Genomic DNA, 14,687 nt, shown 5'->3' with positions numbered 1-14,687 from the left:
GAGTTTTTATCGTCACAAGTTGGGCAATGCTGGGTGGTAGGAATTTTGTGGATTCCTACGGATTATGGGAGTTTCCATCACAGAAATGTAAGGAAAATGCGTAATATCAGACAAAGTTTGAGATTTACATGGCATTGTGGGTAGAAAAAGAACCTCCTTGGATCCACGCAAGGCACACCACTCTGGAGTCCCCTAGTTGTCTAGTTTTAAAACATGTGCAGGTTTGCGAGATTTCCATAGGTGCACCTGAGTTAGGGTCCAAAATCCACAGCTACCTACTTTGGTAAAATGTGATTTGTCCATGTCGTGTTTTGGGCCATTTCCTGTCGTGGGCACTAGGCCTTCCACACAAGTGAAGTAGCGCGTTTATCGTAAGACTTAGTGGAATGATGGGTCAAAGGAAGTTTGTGGCTCCCTGCAGACTCTAGAACTTTCCATAACAGAAATGTGAGGAAAATGGGGTTTTTACTCAAAGTTTATGGTTTGCAATGGATTCTGACTAAAACAAACTGGTGAGAGCCACAAATGTCACACCACTGTGGATTCCCCCAGGTGTCTAGTTTTTTTTAAATGTGCAGGTTTGCAAGGTTTGCCTAGGTGCGGGCTGAGCTCAGGCCGAAAATCCACAGCTACCCACTTTGAGAAAAAAGGGTCAGTTTTGAGTGGAAAAATGTGATGCATCAATGTTGCGTTTTGGGCTTTTTCCTGTGGCGGGCACTAGGCCTTACCCGCACCAGTGAGGTACCATTGTTATGAGAAGACTTAAAGGAATGCTGGGTTGAAGTAAGTTTGTGGCTCCCTGCAGATTCCACAATGTGCCATCACAGAAATGTGAGGGAAATGTTATTTTTAGTCAAATTGTGAGGTTTGCCTAAGGATTCGGGGTAAAACATCCTGTAGAGAGCATCGCAAGTCACCCCATCCTGGATTCCCCTAGGTGTCTAGTTTTAAAAAATGTACAGGTTTGCTAGGTTTCCCTAGGTGCCGGCGTAGCTAAGGCCCAAAACTCACAGCTACCCACTTTGCCAAAAAAACAGTTTAGTTTTGAGTGGAAAAGTGTGTTGTATCCATGCTGTATGTTACGCCGTTTCCTGTTGCAGGCACCAGCCCTACCTATACAAGTTAAGAACGATTTTTTTTTTTTTAATAAACATTTTATTGGCATTTTATATGATAGAACAATCGATACATCAGTGGAATATTCGATAGCGCATACATTATATGGCGTGACATTTATACAGTAGTTATGTACATTTTACATTGATCAGTATGTACTATCTCTCAACCTTGGACTACATATCTGCCGAGTAAAGCATTACACACCTTAGTATTCCCGTCCCAGTTGTTTAAACACTGTCTGCTGACTGATTCCTGCTGAGGGGGTTCGCAAATATTACCCAGGAATGTATTCCATCTTCCCCACACCCGGGTCCATTTTTTGGGGCATCCCTGTGGATATATACTGACTTCTCAGTTGTTATTGTGCCGTCCATATCGCTACACCTCTGTCGATGGGTAGGGGTCATTCTTGAGCCCCAGTGCTGCGCTATATTGCGCTTCGCTACTGCCATTCCCAGTGCCACCCAGTCTTGAGCCGCATGATTGAGATCCGTGGATTCCCAAATGTTGAGCAGACATCTCTTCCGGTGGAACCATGACCCCAGTCACCTGTGAGATCGTGTTCATGACAGCCTCCCAATAGGGTGTGATTGCCGGGCATTCCCAAATTGTGTGCCAAAAAGTACCTGGTGCGCCACATTGTCGTAGGCAGAATGGAGTATCTGTCCTGCCTAATCTATGTAGGAGTATTCGCGTGTAGTAAGATTTTCAATTGAACTAGTTTTCGTTTAGAAGGTATCGCTACTTCTCTTGGGGACGCAATTGCCTCCTGCCAATCCGCCTCATCCAATTTTCTCACGTCTACCGCCCACCACTCCTTAAGGGCTGTTGTGGGGTCTGGCCGATTGTTGATTATTTTCCGGTATGTTTGGGAGATGGCTTTTTTGTTGGTCCGTTAGAAGTCTGTCCTGTAGTGGAGAGGCCTCCGGCAGTTGTGTGTCTGGTGGAATTACTGCCATGCGTGCATGCCTAATCTGCATATATCTGAAGGTTTCCGCCCATGCCAAACCGTAGGTGACTTATAGCTTGCCGAACGGGACAACCTCGCTTTTTTCCCATAGATCTCCCACCCTTGAGATGCCTATCGGGTCCCATTGTCGGAATCTCTTGGTATTTCGCAGTTTCCCTAATTTCAGGGTGTCCCATAATGGTGTAGCTTGTGTTAAAATTCCTTCCCAACCCAGGTTGGGTGTTTAAAAAAAAAAAAATACAAAAGAAGAAAGTAACTCTAAAAGGCATGCTTTATAGAGTCAGGCGCCTCTTGGATACCCAAGGTCTCCAGATGTATGTAGCCAACACGAACATGGGAATAAGCCCATAAGCAAAACGGTGCAAGTAGGTTTGGGGAATTTTTGTATGCATGTACCAATAGTTGACTAATGTCTTGCTGCACGTGTTGTATCTGGTGTTTTCAGTTGTGTTTTTCTTAAAGCGTAGCTGTGCTTAATGTTATAATTGTAAGCTAAACGCGTTGTTGATGGTTTTTTCCACCGCAACACAGTTGTAAGAAGTCAATTAAAGAAGAAGAAAACAAATTAAAACACCAATTATAATACATGTGCAGGAAGGCACGAGCCGAATATACATAATTGCAAATTTCAATGAGTATTTTTGAACAACGCCTGTTGAAAGGAAGCATGGGACTTCTTTACTACACTGTTTCATTGGCAAAAAAGTGTCATGCAGTGTGTCGCAAGTAAAGAATCTAAACGTCAGACCGAAGCACACCAAATATGGAAATGTTGCACACATACTAACTGAAAGCTTGGCATCTATGCGAACCCTTTCAGAACTTAATAGAGACTTTGTCTGAAACGCTCGATCAGTAGTAGAATGATGGGCGTATTTCTATTGCCAGCAGCATTTTAATTATAAGTAAAAACCCGCACTAGCTGAGATACCCTAGGTTTCCAAAGTGCCTGAAAAGGGCACATCCCTTTGGTTACTTAAGTTGGAATCAAGCAGCAAACGGGACTCACCTGGCCCTGAAACCTCAGTTCATTGGACAAACCTACAGACAAACCCATTAAATTTAACATATCTCGTGCAACCAATCCTGCAGGTACAGAGGAAAATAACAGGTTTCCACAGAAATAAGGCCTCCTAGCAACAGACAAATGAGAACAGCTATGCAGCACCTTGCTACACTGTGTGCAATAAAAATATAGCAAAGGTCCATGGTAACCCCCATCATGTTAGGGGCCATATCTAGAGCAGCAATGCTCTCTTTTCAACAGGACAGGCAGGAATGGACCATACAAAAACAAAACCCTACACCCGCCCTTCCAACCAATTCGCAAGTTATTACACTAAGATTTAACAGGACATGTTATATACTGAGTCGTCGGGATTACACTATGCTCAGGGTCACATAAGAATAGGATTGGGTTACATATGCAGCCATAGTGCCATTCTGATGATTGGGTTGACTCCAAAATTATTACTTGCTCTGGTACTTACAAAAGTACTGGTGGACTAACGACCCAGATTAGACTTTTATACAAACTCGTGAGAAAATTACAGGATATGTAGCTGGCTTGGTTTTTAGGGGGTGGGGTGACAGAGCTCCTTGCCAACATAGGTTACAACAATAAAACAATGATCATATCAACAACAGAAGTGTTTCCTTGTTAAACACAATGCATTTGTGAAAACTATTACATCCAGTGCTCCTTACAGTTTCCACGTTTGGCAAGCAGCTGACACTCCATAAACTCAGCGAGTTGGACACCAAAAATGATGATTTATTCCATTAAAAGTGAATCTGTGAATGAATAGCCCTAACACACACACACGTGGAAATGACAACAGTTCAGCAGGAAAGCAAGCCCTCCTTTGTTAAACGTGGAAGTGACTTACCTTCTACATCCCTAACTAAAGCCATGACAAATAGAGACACACTGATCTTGAGCTTACTGCAGGAAGCAGCGTGTATCGACGCAATGTAACGAAGCGCAGTCAAGCAGTCCCCAAGCAAACTTCATAGCTCCAAGCATGGCTGCTATCGAAATGACGTTTTGCTTTGATTAATGCTGCAAGGTTTCGGAGCAGAAAGACCGCCTTTGAAAATCTAGGACGTTTCACTTTTTTTTTTTTTTACCACCATTCAGAATTAGTTACTCCCGGCCAAAGTGATCATTATCTCAAAGAAGTGGAGGCCTCGTACTAGTCAGGGTTTGCAAGGCTGCAGTAGGCCTGAAAGGCAGCTCGTCGTGCAGCAGGTAGCCTCCCTGCCGCTTCATTTTGACCCCGGCAAAGACACACGGTTCATCGTTCAGAACATACAGGTATTTATTAAGGGACACCGAGTTACCCGGCTCAACCCAGCGACTCTTAATATGAGTGGCGAGTGGCCATTAGCAAGGAATTTGAGGTTTGGGGAACCAGTGTGGTGTTAAACATTCACATAGGAAGGATAGAAGTAAGAAAGGCAGAAACGCAGGAATCGATGTGGGCAAGGGAGACTATTATCTTGTGTCTACAGCCTTACGAGGGCAGTGTTGCTTGGGGCGAAGAGACAGAATATAAACCTCTATTTGTGGAGCGCGCATTCACCCTCCAGGAGCCTCTTGGCGCTATTCACAGATGACCAATGTTTCGCGTTTGCCAACCTAACGTACTAATTACATCTGCTGTTGAAGAATGAAAGGGAAGTGTTATTCGATAGGTTTGAACATGTGATTTTGAGATTTAACACAGATCCCCGCAATGGCTGCATTAAGCTCACTGATATACCTCCAGAGGTAGGCGGTTATTTACTATGGGAGACTGACTTTTTGAAAATGGCAGGATATCATTTATCTGTGGCGTGATGGGAAAAGGGAAGAAAAATTGTGTCAACAGTGGGAGCTACATACCCGTGAGGGTCTCAAGGCGGTGGGGGGGGGGGGGGGGTGCAGCTACTGCTCGAAAAGCCAGGTCTTGAGTCTTCTGAAGGTCAGCAGGTCTTGGGTCTGCCGTAGGTGGATGGGGACGGTGTTCCAGGTCTTGGCGGCGAGGTGGGAGAACGATCTGCCGCCGGAGGTCGTTCTTCGGATGCGGGGGACTGTGGTGAGGGCGAGGTCGGCGGTGTAGAAGCTGAGTCGTCTGTTGAGGTACGGTGTTGTGGAGTGCCTTGTGTGCGTGGGTGAGGAGCTTGAAGGTTATCCTCTTGTTGACGGGGAGCCAGTGCAGGGTCTCTCAGGTGGGGTGTGATGTGGCTGAGGCGAGGGATGTCGAGGATCAGGCGTGCCGAGGCGTTCTGGATGCGTTGAAGCCGTCTCAAGAGTTTGGCCGAGGCTCCTGCGTAGAGGGCGTTTCCGTAGTCCAGCCTGCTGCTGACGAGGGCCTGGTGACTGTTCTTCTCGTTTTGGTGGGGATCCACTTGTAGATTCTGCGGAGCATGCGGAGGGTGTTAAAGCAGGAGGAAGAAACCGCGTTGACCTGCTTAGTCATGGGGAGGGTGGAGTCTAGGATGACCCCAAGGTTGCGTGCGTGGTGGAGCAGTTCCCAGTGCGGTCAGCTACCAGGAGTCGTCCCAGGCCGAAGGGTGGATCCGAGGATGAGGACCTCAGTCTTGTCCGAGTTCAGCTTCAGTCGACTGTTCCTCATCCATTCGGCGACGGCCTTCATTCCTTCATGGAGGTTGGTTTTAGCAGTGTGGGGGTCTTTGGTGAGGGAGAGGATCAGTTGGATGTCATCGGTGTAGGAGATAATGTTGAGGTCCTGCAGTCGGGCGACGTGGGCGAGCGGTGCCATGTAGATGTTAAACAGCGTAGGGCTGAGGGATGAGCCCTGGGGTACGCCGCAGATTATCTCGGTGGCTTCGGAGCAGAAGGGGGGGAGGCGGACGCTCTGTGTTCTGCCAGAGAGGAAGGATGTGGTCCAGTCCAGGGCCTTCTCTTGGATCCCGGCGTCGTGGAGGCATGTTCTTAGTGTGCGGTGGCAGACCGTGTCGAAGGCGGCTGACAGGTCCAGGAGGATGAGGGCTGCTGTTTCTCCGTTGTCCAGCAGGGCCCTGATGTCATCTGTGGCGGCAATGAAGGCAGTTTCGATGCTGTGGTTGCTGCGGAACCCAGACTGGGAAGGGTCTAGGATGCTGTTCTTGCCGAGGTAGCGGGTCAGTTGTTTGTTGACGGTCTTCTCGGGCAGCTTACCTGCAGCTTTTGATTTACTCTGGCACAGACGTCCAGTGGAGAGGCCTGGGGGCACAGGGCTCCCACCAACCTGCAGGCCGGGCAGCAACTCGGCAACTGTGGCATGTGGAGGCCACAGCATTACGTTGAAGTGCTGCCAGCAGAGCCTAGTGTAAGATGAGACCTGCGCAAAGCTGCACCTTTCCGAGGAGCTACTTCTCCGTAGAAAGGTATATTTTAGAGTAAGTACCTGGCAACATCATGTGGAAATATAAAGCTTGGGTATTTTTTTAATTTACACGCAGCGACATGCGGAAAGCAAAACGTCTCCAGCCGAAATTGTGGCGTGCAGTTAAAAGGAGCTGGGTTGGTTCCCACGGCCTCACACTAAAGCGAGATGAATAGATGAAGAATACTAGCACCATTATAAAGAACAATCAGCAACAACGGCGCAGGAAGGGAGAGGCACAGACCAGCGCCAAATCTGAACAGACACTCACAAGAGCATGAAGAAAAGCAACAAGCAGAAGGGGTGCTGGAGCAAATCGGGCGCCGTGCTGAAACATAAAGCATGGTGCCAATGCATATAGCTGTGTGTTCCTGGCAGCAGAAATGAATAATTTAAAAGGTGAATGGGATGGCTGTGCTAATAGACATCCGCGACGGGCGGAAAGGAATGATTAAAAAGGAGTTCTTTCAAAGGAGATAAGGATTGATAGTGCAAGAAACCTGTGCTTGGCCAGTGCTCCTCAGCCTTAAACAGAAGTGAGGTATGAGCGGGGCCAACGTGTTAGGAGGTAGGCAAGAAGAGCGACTGCGGACTGAACCTATGGCAGTAGCAAGCAGGATTACACTCAGTAAGAGTGATTCCAACAGGTTGTGCAGACAGCGCATGTGCGCTGATGCTTGACCTAAAAAGGGAGGTGGAAGAGAGTCTACTATTTTTTAGCATGTTCATTCTCAATCTCGCCAACATTAATCACCCTCTTAATTTCAGACGTGGTTTGCTGTTTGAGAGAACTTTAAAGAGGTCCTCCAGGGAACATAAAAAGCATATCATGTTAACCAACCTTACATCACTGACAATCACCAACAAAAATGCTATGGAGCCATATAGGTTGGCAGGCACCCTGATGCTATGATGTCATTTCTGTTATTGTTTATTTACTTCCTTTCTCATTCGCCATGAATCCGGGGTTGCTTTCCGTTCCAAAATTATCCTTCATAATTCTCTGGTTTGCAGTGCTTAGGTTGCCATAGTTACCATTCCTAGAACTCTTCTTTCGGTTGATGCAGTGTCTGTCTTTGGATTCACTGCTATACATGTGCCTCCTAGCCCTTTTCTGACTGTGTCTTCATCATCTATGGAAGGCCAGGCGAGATCTTGTTAAGCATCTGGAGACTGCAACGAGCGTTAGTGCCTCTGCAGGTCCTAATCTCAAGATAGATGTGGAGATGAGGCACTTTTGGACTTGCCATACAGAGAACTCCTATTCATCTGGATGTTAATCCTGTCCAGGGAATAGGTATTGGGTTTGATGGATTACTTCTCCAACCTCAGCCTCAATGCAGTGTTCAAGGCAGTGGCCTATTTTGGTGGACATGAGCCTGACATAAGTGCCTGGCTCTCTTCCAGGTCTGTTATCGATGTTGCTGGATCCACTCCCAGTTCCTGGTGCTCATCCCACTGAGATGAGCTCTGCTAACTGTAGGCATCCACCTCTGCCTCTCTCTGTTTTGCCTTTGGGATTCAAGGATCCTGTGGCTACTTCAACTGTACATCCGCTGTTGGCCTCTTTCTGGCGCTTGTTTTTTTGCCTTCATAGACCTTACCATCTGCTTCAGCATCAATCCCAGCGCCATCTACAGTGCTGTCTCTTCTAAAGACATATGGGACACTCTTCTGGTTAGACTCCAGTGGTTCTTGCTCAAGATTCAGTTGATAATTTTATTTCCATGATCTGACAGAAGCTGATATAGATTATTTCTGTTCTTGCTCTGACTCTGAGGAGGCTCCCTGTTTTGGACCCCTGGTACTTCAGATACAGTTCCTCCTAAGAACCTTCCAGCAATCACAAATGTTATCCTCTGATAGCAGAGCTGTTTTTTCCTGTGATGCCATATGCCTGGTGGCACATTGCTCCCTTGCTCTCTGAGATGGCACAGATGGTGATTCCTCTTTTACCAGACCACCTAAGAGTCCACTTCGCTGAAGTAATTCAGGATTGTTTTGGAGTTTCTAGACAACTTCTTAAGTCTGGTCTTGAAACAATGGTCAGATCTAGGAGCTTCTTGGTGGTCCTTCATATACCTGTCTGGTTGAGCTCCTTGGGCATTCGTTAAGATGTTCCAGCAGATGTGCTGGATGCAGTCTTAGAAGGTTCTCACCTATGTAATAGGCAGGTTCTCAAGTGCACTTTTGCAGGACCACCTTGCTCATCACGCATGACAGTTATTTGAACAAGCGGATTCATCCTTCTTGGCTTAAATATTCTGTGCCTTGCGTTAAGAGGCAAGAACGAATACTTCTGTTCATGGTTGTCTACATTGTTTTCAGGGGGTTGGTGCTTGGCCACCTGCCTCTTTCTGTTGGCGAGACATTTGTTTAGCAACGTATTTAGGTTATAATTCCTCGTGCTGCTCCTTGATGTAGAGAGTGTACCTGATTGATAGCTTTGTCCATCAATAGTGGCACATATGCTGGGATTTTTTTACCTTCATCTTGTTGGAATTTGGAGTACTTGTCTGTGGGAGCTCAGTTGAGTCTTATTCTCTCTTGGATGTCATCAATCAAGTATCTGTTATGTCCGAAGTGGTACTGGGTTACTGCTGAGTCGCATAATGTCACCTACTTACGCTAGAGCACAGCTATAAAAAAAAATCTCTGTATCCAGTCTGGCGCCTGGGGACATTCTGAAGGTGAGGAATCTGCAGTTAGTGTCCACCAAGAGGAACGTTACCAAAGGTAGATAACTTGTTTGTTTAGCTTAGGTGGTCTTAGATTTCACCTGTGCAGTCTTGGTCCTGGTTATACATGGATTCATGGTGTTAGCTGAGATGAGTATGTGTTATTGTGGCACCAAGAAGCTTTAAGAAGCTTTTCATGCAGCATTACTTATGTTTCCTTCTTCGTTTGGATTTTTCTATAATCTGGATTGCCTTTGTTGGAGGTGTGACCCCGGTTCACTGGTTATGTTGCCTGGTTCTGTATTTAGGTAGGTGTGGTGGTAGTGGTGTAGGATGTTAGACACCTTTAGGTGTTAAGCTGCCTGTGCTGAGCACGTGTGTATGAAGTGAATGTCACCTGTTGGTTTCCTAGCTGGATTGTCTCCGCAGGGACAACATCTGGATGCACATTCCCTAATGCTATCCTCCCTTTTGAGGCTGGTGGCGAGTCATTGCATCTTCTTCTCCACTTACTGTTTACCTTTGGGGGCAGGTGCAGTACGAGCATAGTCAGCTTTTCAGGCTTATATGTGAAGCGAGGCAAAGCTTGCCTTGCGGCACCTCGATTGACATGTGGTGTTATTTACATTGCCCTCTAGGGACTTCTTCTTTTAATCATATAGTGCTTGAGGCCACAGTGTGGCAGCTTTTGTAGTGTTATTAAAATTTTGTAACTGTTCCTCCCATTGAGATTAGATTGTTGAAATAATACGTCAGGCACACCAGATAGTAGAATATGGAGCTTGCAGGCTAAGCACATCTAGCCCAAATTCAGATATTAACCCTTTGTAACAGGGTTGCTAAATATATATAGATATATATATTTTTTCTACAGGGCCATATGCCCCCGCCTGTCAGCATGTTTTAAAAGGGATGTTTCTTAGTGTATCACAGCAGAAAAAACGTTTTCTTGAATAACTAAGTTACAAACGGAAGAGTTTCTACAGGTTTACGAAATTTGGCAGATAAGATAACAGAAGAACAAAGTTGTAATGTGCTATGCCTTAAATATTAACCAAGATTCAAACCCAAGAGTCCTGATTCCAATAACTGCATTTTATCCACTAGTGTAATTCTCCAAAAACTGTTCTTGGCAAAGCACCTAAATGTGAGGGGGTGGTGTGGGCACTAACCTAGTAAACGGCACCTTCAGGGACAGGGTTTTCCGAGGAGAGGGGACCGGTATTGTTCTTGGAGTGTAAAATCCTTTTATCGAGAGCAGGGATCCCATTGCTGAGAGGAGGCAGTTTGGGCCTTTCTATGCTGCTGCTGACACTCATTCGTGTAGTCACTCATCTATTCATCCATCGCTGTGTTCTATCATCTAACAATTCACTCACCGATGCTCCTATTCTCAAATTCATCCACTCATCCATGTATACAGCCGCACACACAAACACTCCAATCACTGAAGAAGCACTATCACATGTCAAAAATAGCTCTAGCCATTGGCTTTGCCAGTGGTTGTTTTAAATGAAATCCCCTAACTGGACACATATGTCCTCTAGGAACCAAGCTGCTTGGCTGGCCCTATTCATCTTGAGTTATCATTACCGTTTTTAAGAACTTATAATAACAAATTCAAAGTAAATGAGACCCAAAAATACATGTGCCTTTTGAAAGAAATTGCCATAAAAGTAGCAAGTTCTTGATTGATCATCGATAAGTCTATTAAATTTGTTTTGAGAAGACCAGCTGCCCGTATTAAGTTGCATAATCTACTTCTCCCTTGTGGGAGCTGATTACCCCGTTGCGCTCAGAGGTTCTCCTTTTTACCGTCTGTTTTAAGCTCACTTGTATATTTAATTTAACTAATGAATGCTATTTATTGTCGTGAAGAGTACACATATTCTTATTACTGTTATATTATTTACTTGTAGAAAAGGCTGAAAGCAGCAGAAGCAGAGAGTAAATTGAAACAGGTCTACATCCCCACTTAGTAAGTAAATATGTGTTCAAGATGAATTTACTGTGTGCATGCCTTCAGGTAGATCCAGTGTTTATCTCAAGACCGGTGCAATATGAATGTAAAAATGTGCTTAGTAAAACCAAAGGTTTTTGCACATAGCAAACACCTTTTCACTGTACACTTTTTATTCTAAAGATCACATCTGCTGATTTCAACTAATGTTGATTCGGTTTAAAGGTGCCTTTGGGTCAATGTCATTGGTGAATTTATGTATAATATATATATATATAATATATATATAATATAGCATAATGAACAAAACGAAAGAAATACAGTATAGAAAAACTTTTGATAATTAATAATTATAATAATAAACGAACAGGGTAATAATAAACATGAATTCTTGTTAACGCTTCCAAGTGACTGCAAATGTAGGATGCGAAGAACGGATCCGATAGCCTTCAAAATAGTATTTTTTTACAATGTATAAATAACTATTTTAAGATTGGAGATCATGTGCCTAGTATATTGTGGTTTATATCTTTTTTTTGTTATGATTTTCTTTCTATTGTTGAAACCTTCTGGGCAGGTACAATCATTGGTATCCCGTAATGTGCCGCAGGAGTGAGGCGGGCACACTCTTTAACACGTGCATACACATCCCTACACCCAGCACATGCACACACCCATTCACAGCATGCACGCATAAGCATTTAGACATAGATTCACGCACCCAACGTTAAAAAGAACTTCCCAGGCTGTGGCGTTGTTCAGGGAGGGCAAGAGCCTGTTTTGTTTCCTGGAGAGTCTGGGTAAGGACAGGGACAAAAGGAGGATTCAGACACCTCCTCTGATTGGCTCACTTTGTAAAAGGCTAGCCAATGAGAGGCAAATGTTCCTTACCTTGTCGCATAGTGAGAAACGGTCAGTGACTGTTACTGACCCCACAGTGTGACGAGCTTCACTGATGGACACTGGGCACTTCAGGGCTTAAATCTGAAGTGCCCAGGTCTGAGTCCATCAGTGACACTAGCTCCCTCTCCTCATGAGGGGAAGGCTCACAGAAGACTTTGCCAGGCCGAGGTCACACCCAGCCTGCTGTGAAATCTTCAGCCCCGCAAATTTCAGTTCAGGCACCCAGGCGCATGCTGATTTAGCACTTGTACAGTGCCTGGCTGCCTGACACGAACATGTAGGGTGTCTGTCAGATTGACCTTCGCTCAGCCTGATAGACACTCTTCCTGTGCCCGAAAAAGGTGGCGGGGTGGCCCCCCTCCACCCTTAATGACGGGCCGCAGCTGAGCACAAGACTACCGGTTCTGAACTAAGCCGCATTTCAGGCTCATCCAAGTGCACTTGTAGGCCATTGTCATGAATGGTCATAGTGGCAAAGAAAATCCAAAACTGGACCAGGCTTGGCAGTTTGATTTTGTAGGATACCCGCTAAAACCATGACTTGGGACACAATTTGAGCACCTTTACTTATTTAGGGAAAGGTGGTGCATTATTGCGCCCTGCCTCCACGTGGGCCATCCTGACAGTACTAATGATGACCCTTAAAATAAAACCATGCATGTGAAAGACGGAGCAGGTACTTGATGTCGCAGCACAGCTAGGCTAGATTTTGTTGATCCACCCTAGTTCCAGGACATGTGAGTAAACAGGGAATATTCTTCGAATGCATATCAGGATGAAAACATGTTATCATGAAATGATAAACAATGAAGCAAAACCAGGTCATCTCTTACACATAATAGTGTACAACCACATTGGTGTATACCATTATAGAACCGGAAATAGTGTGGAAGGCAGGAACCATCCACGTATATCTCACGCAGTAGTAGTCTCCATGTTAGAACACATTTGTGGCCTTAACTATACTTGCTACTCCAATACATACAGGACATGTAATCCTTCTGGGCTGGTGTTTTTAGGTTGTAGGCAGTCAGAGATCCACCCTGTTACTCTTTCCCTAACTCGGCACTGCTTGTAAGAAGAGGTGATAAGGGGGCAGTACGTGTGTGTAAGTGTCTCCCCCGCCCCCCAACACCATAATTCCAGCAATTGCAATCAAATGTAGATCAGAGACTCTCGAAGGTGTCGGTTGGCACTTGTTTTACCACCTTTCCAAGGAGGTACTCTTAACACTGCAAACAGTACTGGGTTACAGTGCTGTGTAGTGAAGATACAACAATTCGTTTAAAATATTACAAATGTATAATCTTTAAACCTCACAACGTTTAAAGGGAGAAAATGGAAGACAAAAACACAACGATTTAACAGATTTTTTGAATTAGAGTTTTTTTATTTTTTGAACGGTGCCCGGAATACATATTCAAAATGTCCTGTAAGCGTCATTATGAGTTTTGTTAGCAGGACTGATGTTTAAGTTAGTCAGTTCCTGATCTTCCTCGTTGATCAGTTAGTGAAGATTGATCATGTATCAAATCCTACTTTGGTATCTGAAATGAACTCTAGATCAGCTCCCTCAAGATGGGCGAGATTGTCTGTGAACTACAAAATTAGTACAGATCATTTCAGCTGGAGCTTTCAGTGATGCAGTCTTGGCACAATGAACAAGCATTAGTAATGCATCGGTTTCGCCTATGTAAAGAATAAAGAGCTATTTTCATCATTCATTGTCAGGGAGAAGGCAAGAGCTCCCTGACAGATAACACGTGAGTGGGGAAGATGTGGCACAGAGCTGCTGAGTCTAGAACTGGGGATCCCGGTTTGAGTGTTGTCGTCGGCGCTACGCAACATCCTGTGATTCTATGCAAATCACTTAATCTGTCTGGTGATAAATTGTTGTATAAATAAGCTGCAAGAGTAAAAGGCCACATTTTATGAAAATATAGTTCCACCAAAACGGATGTTAACAGTATTTCGACAGCGGGAAACTGATAAGAGAAGCAGGCTAGGAACAAGCATTGGTCAATGCAGGAAAATATGCCACAGCCAATAGAAATGGAGGGAATGTAAGTGTGACCCACAGGAACCAATGCGAAGCCCGGAAAGAGAGGAGACGGAATGCAAGTCCCTTTTAAGTTTAAATTAAAAACAATAGATTTCTTAAGCACAGCGCAAGCGAAACCTAAAAAGCTCCACATAGGTCATGCTGAATGTGTCTGGCAGAATCACACAGCGTTTCTGCTAGTTTGTCGTTTCCATGTAGCTGGCGGAAGTAGATCTCTTCAGCACAATAGGATTGCAGTTGATACAAAAAGTTTCAGAAGCCTTGATCCAACCTAGTGAGCGTTCACTGTGAAGTGCTTTGTTGGTGAAGGCAATGCTTCTGCTACAGGATGTTTTGTTGGATACCCACAGAAGCTTGTTAAGTTCTGGTTCCAACCTAGCAGTCCGCTCTAGTCCGTTCTTTTGTCTGTGCTAAGAGAAAGAGTAGAGGTGAGACAACTGCAGAATGTACTTAACAAAGTCACTCTTTTTCAAAAACTTTCCTCTGCAGTACTAATTGATCTTTTACAAATGTTAAAGGTTACCCTTTACAGGTCTTTCCCACCAATTGGCAAGGTCTAACACCGTATTTGTCCTAGGAGTAGTGTGCAAGTACTAGCTTCCCAGAGATTCTCAATAGCATC

At 44.9% G+C, this 14,687-nt stretch overlaps 1 protein-coding gene across 3 annotated transcripts in view; it reads left to right on the top strand.

The window, feature by feature from the left end:
- Positions 1–14,687, top strand: part of MTA3 (metastasis associated 1 family member 3) — a 988,675-nt gene that overhangs the window by 436,417 nt on the left and 537,571 nt on the right. For all 3 annotated transcript variants that reach the window (XM_085612803.1, XM_085612804.1, XM_085612805.1), the window contains exon 11: positions 11,060–11,118. In XM_085612803.1, the coding sequence (XP_085468929.1) occupies positions 11,060–11,118 (59 nt within the window). The remainder of the gene's footprint in view (positions 1–11,059; positions 11,119–14,687) is intronic.

This window comes from Triturus cristatus, chromosome 6 (assembly GCF_964204655.1).
Source record: "Triturus cristatus chromosome 6, aTriCri1.1, whole genome shotgun sequence".
NCBI classification, from domain to species: Eukaryota; Metazoa; Chordata; class Amphibia; order Caudata; family Salamandridae; genus Triturus; species Triturus cristatus.
The sequence above is the reverse complement of the archived record's forward strand: the minus strand, read 5'-3'. Positions and strand labels throughout refer to the sequence as shown.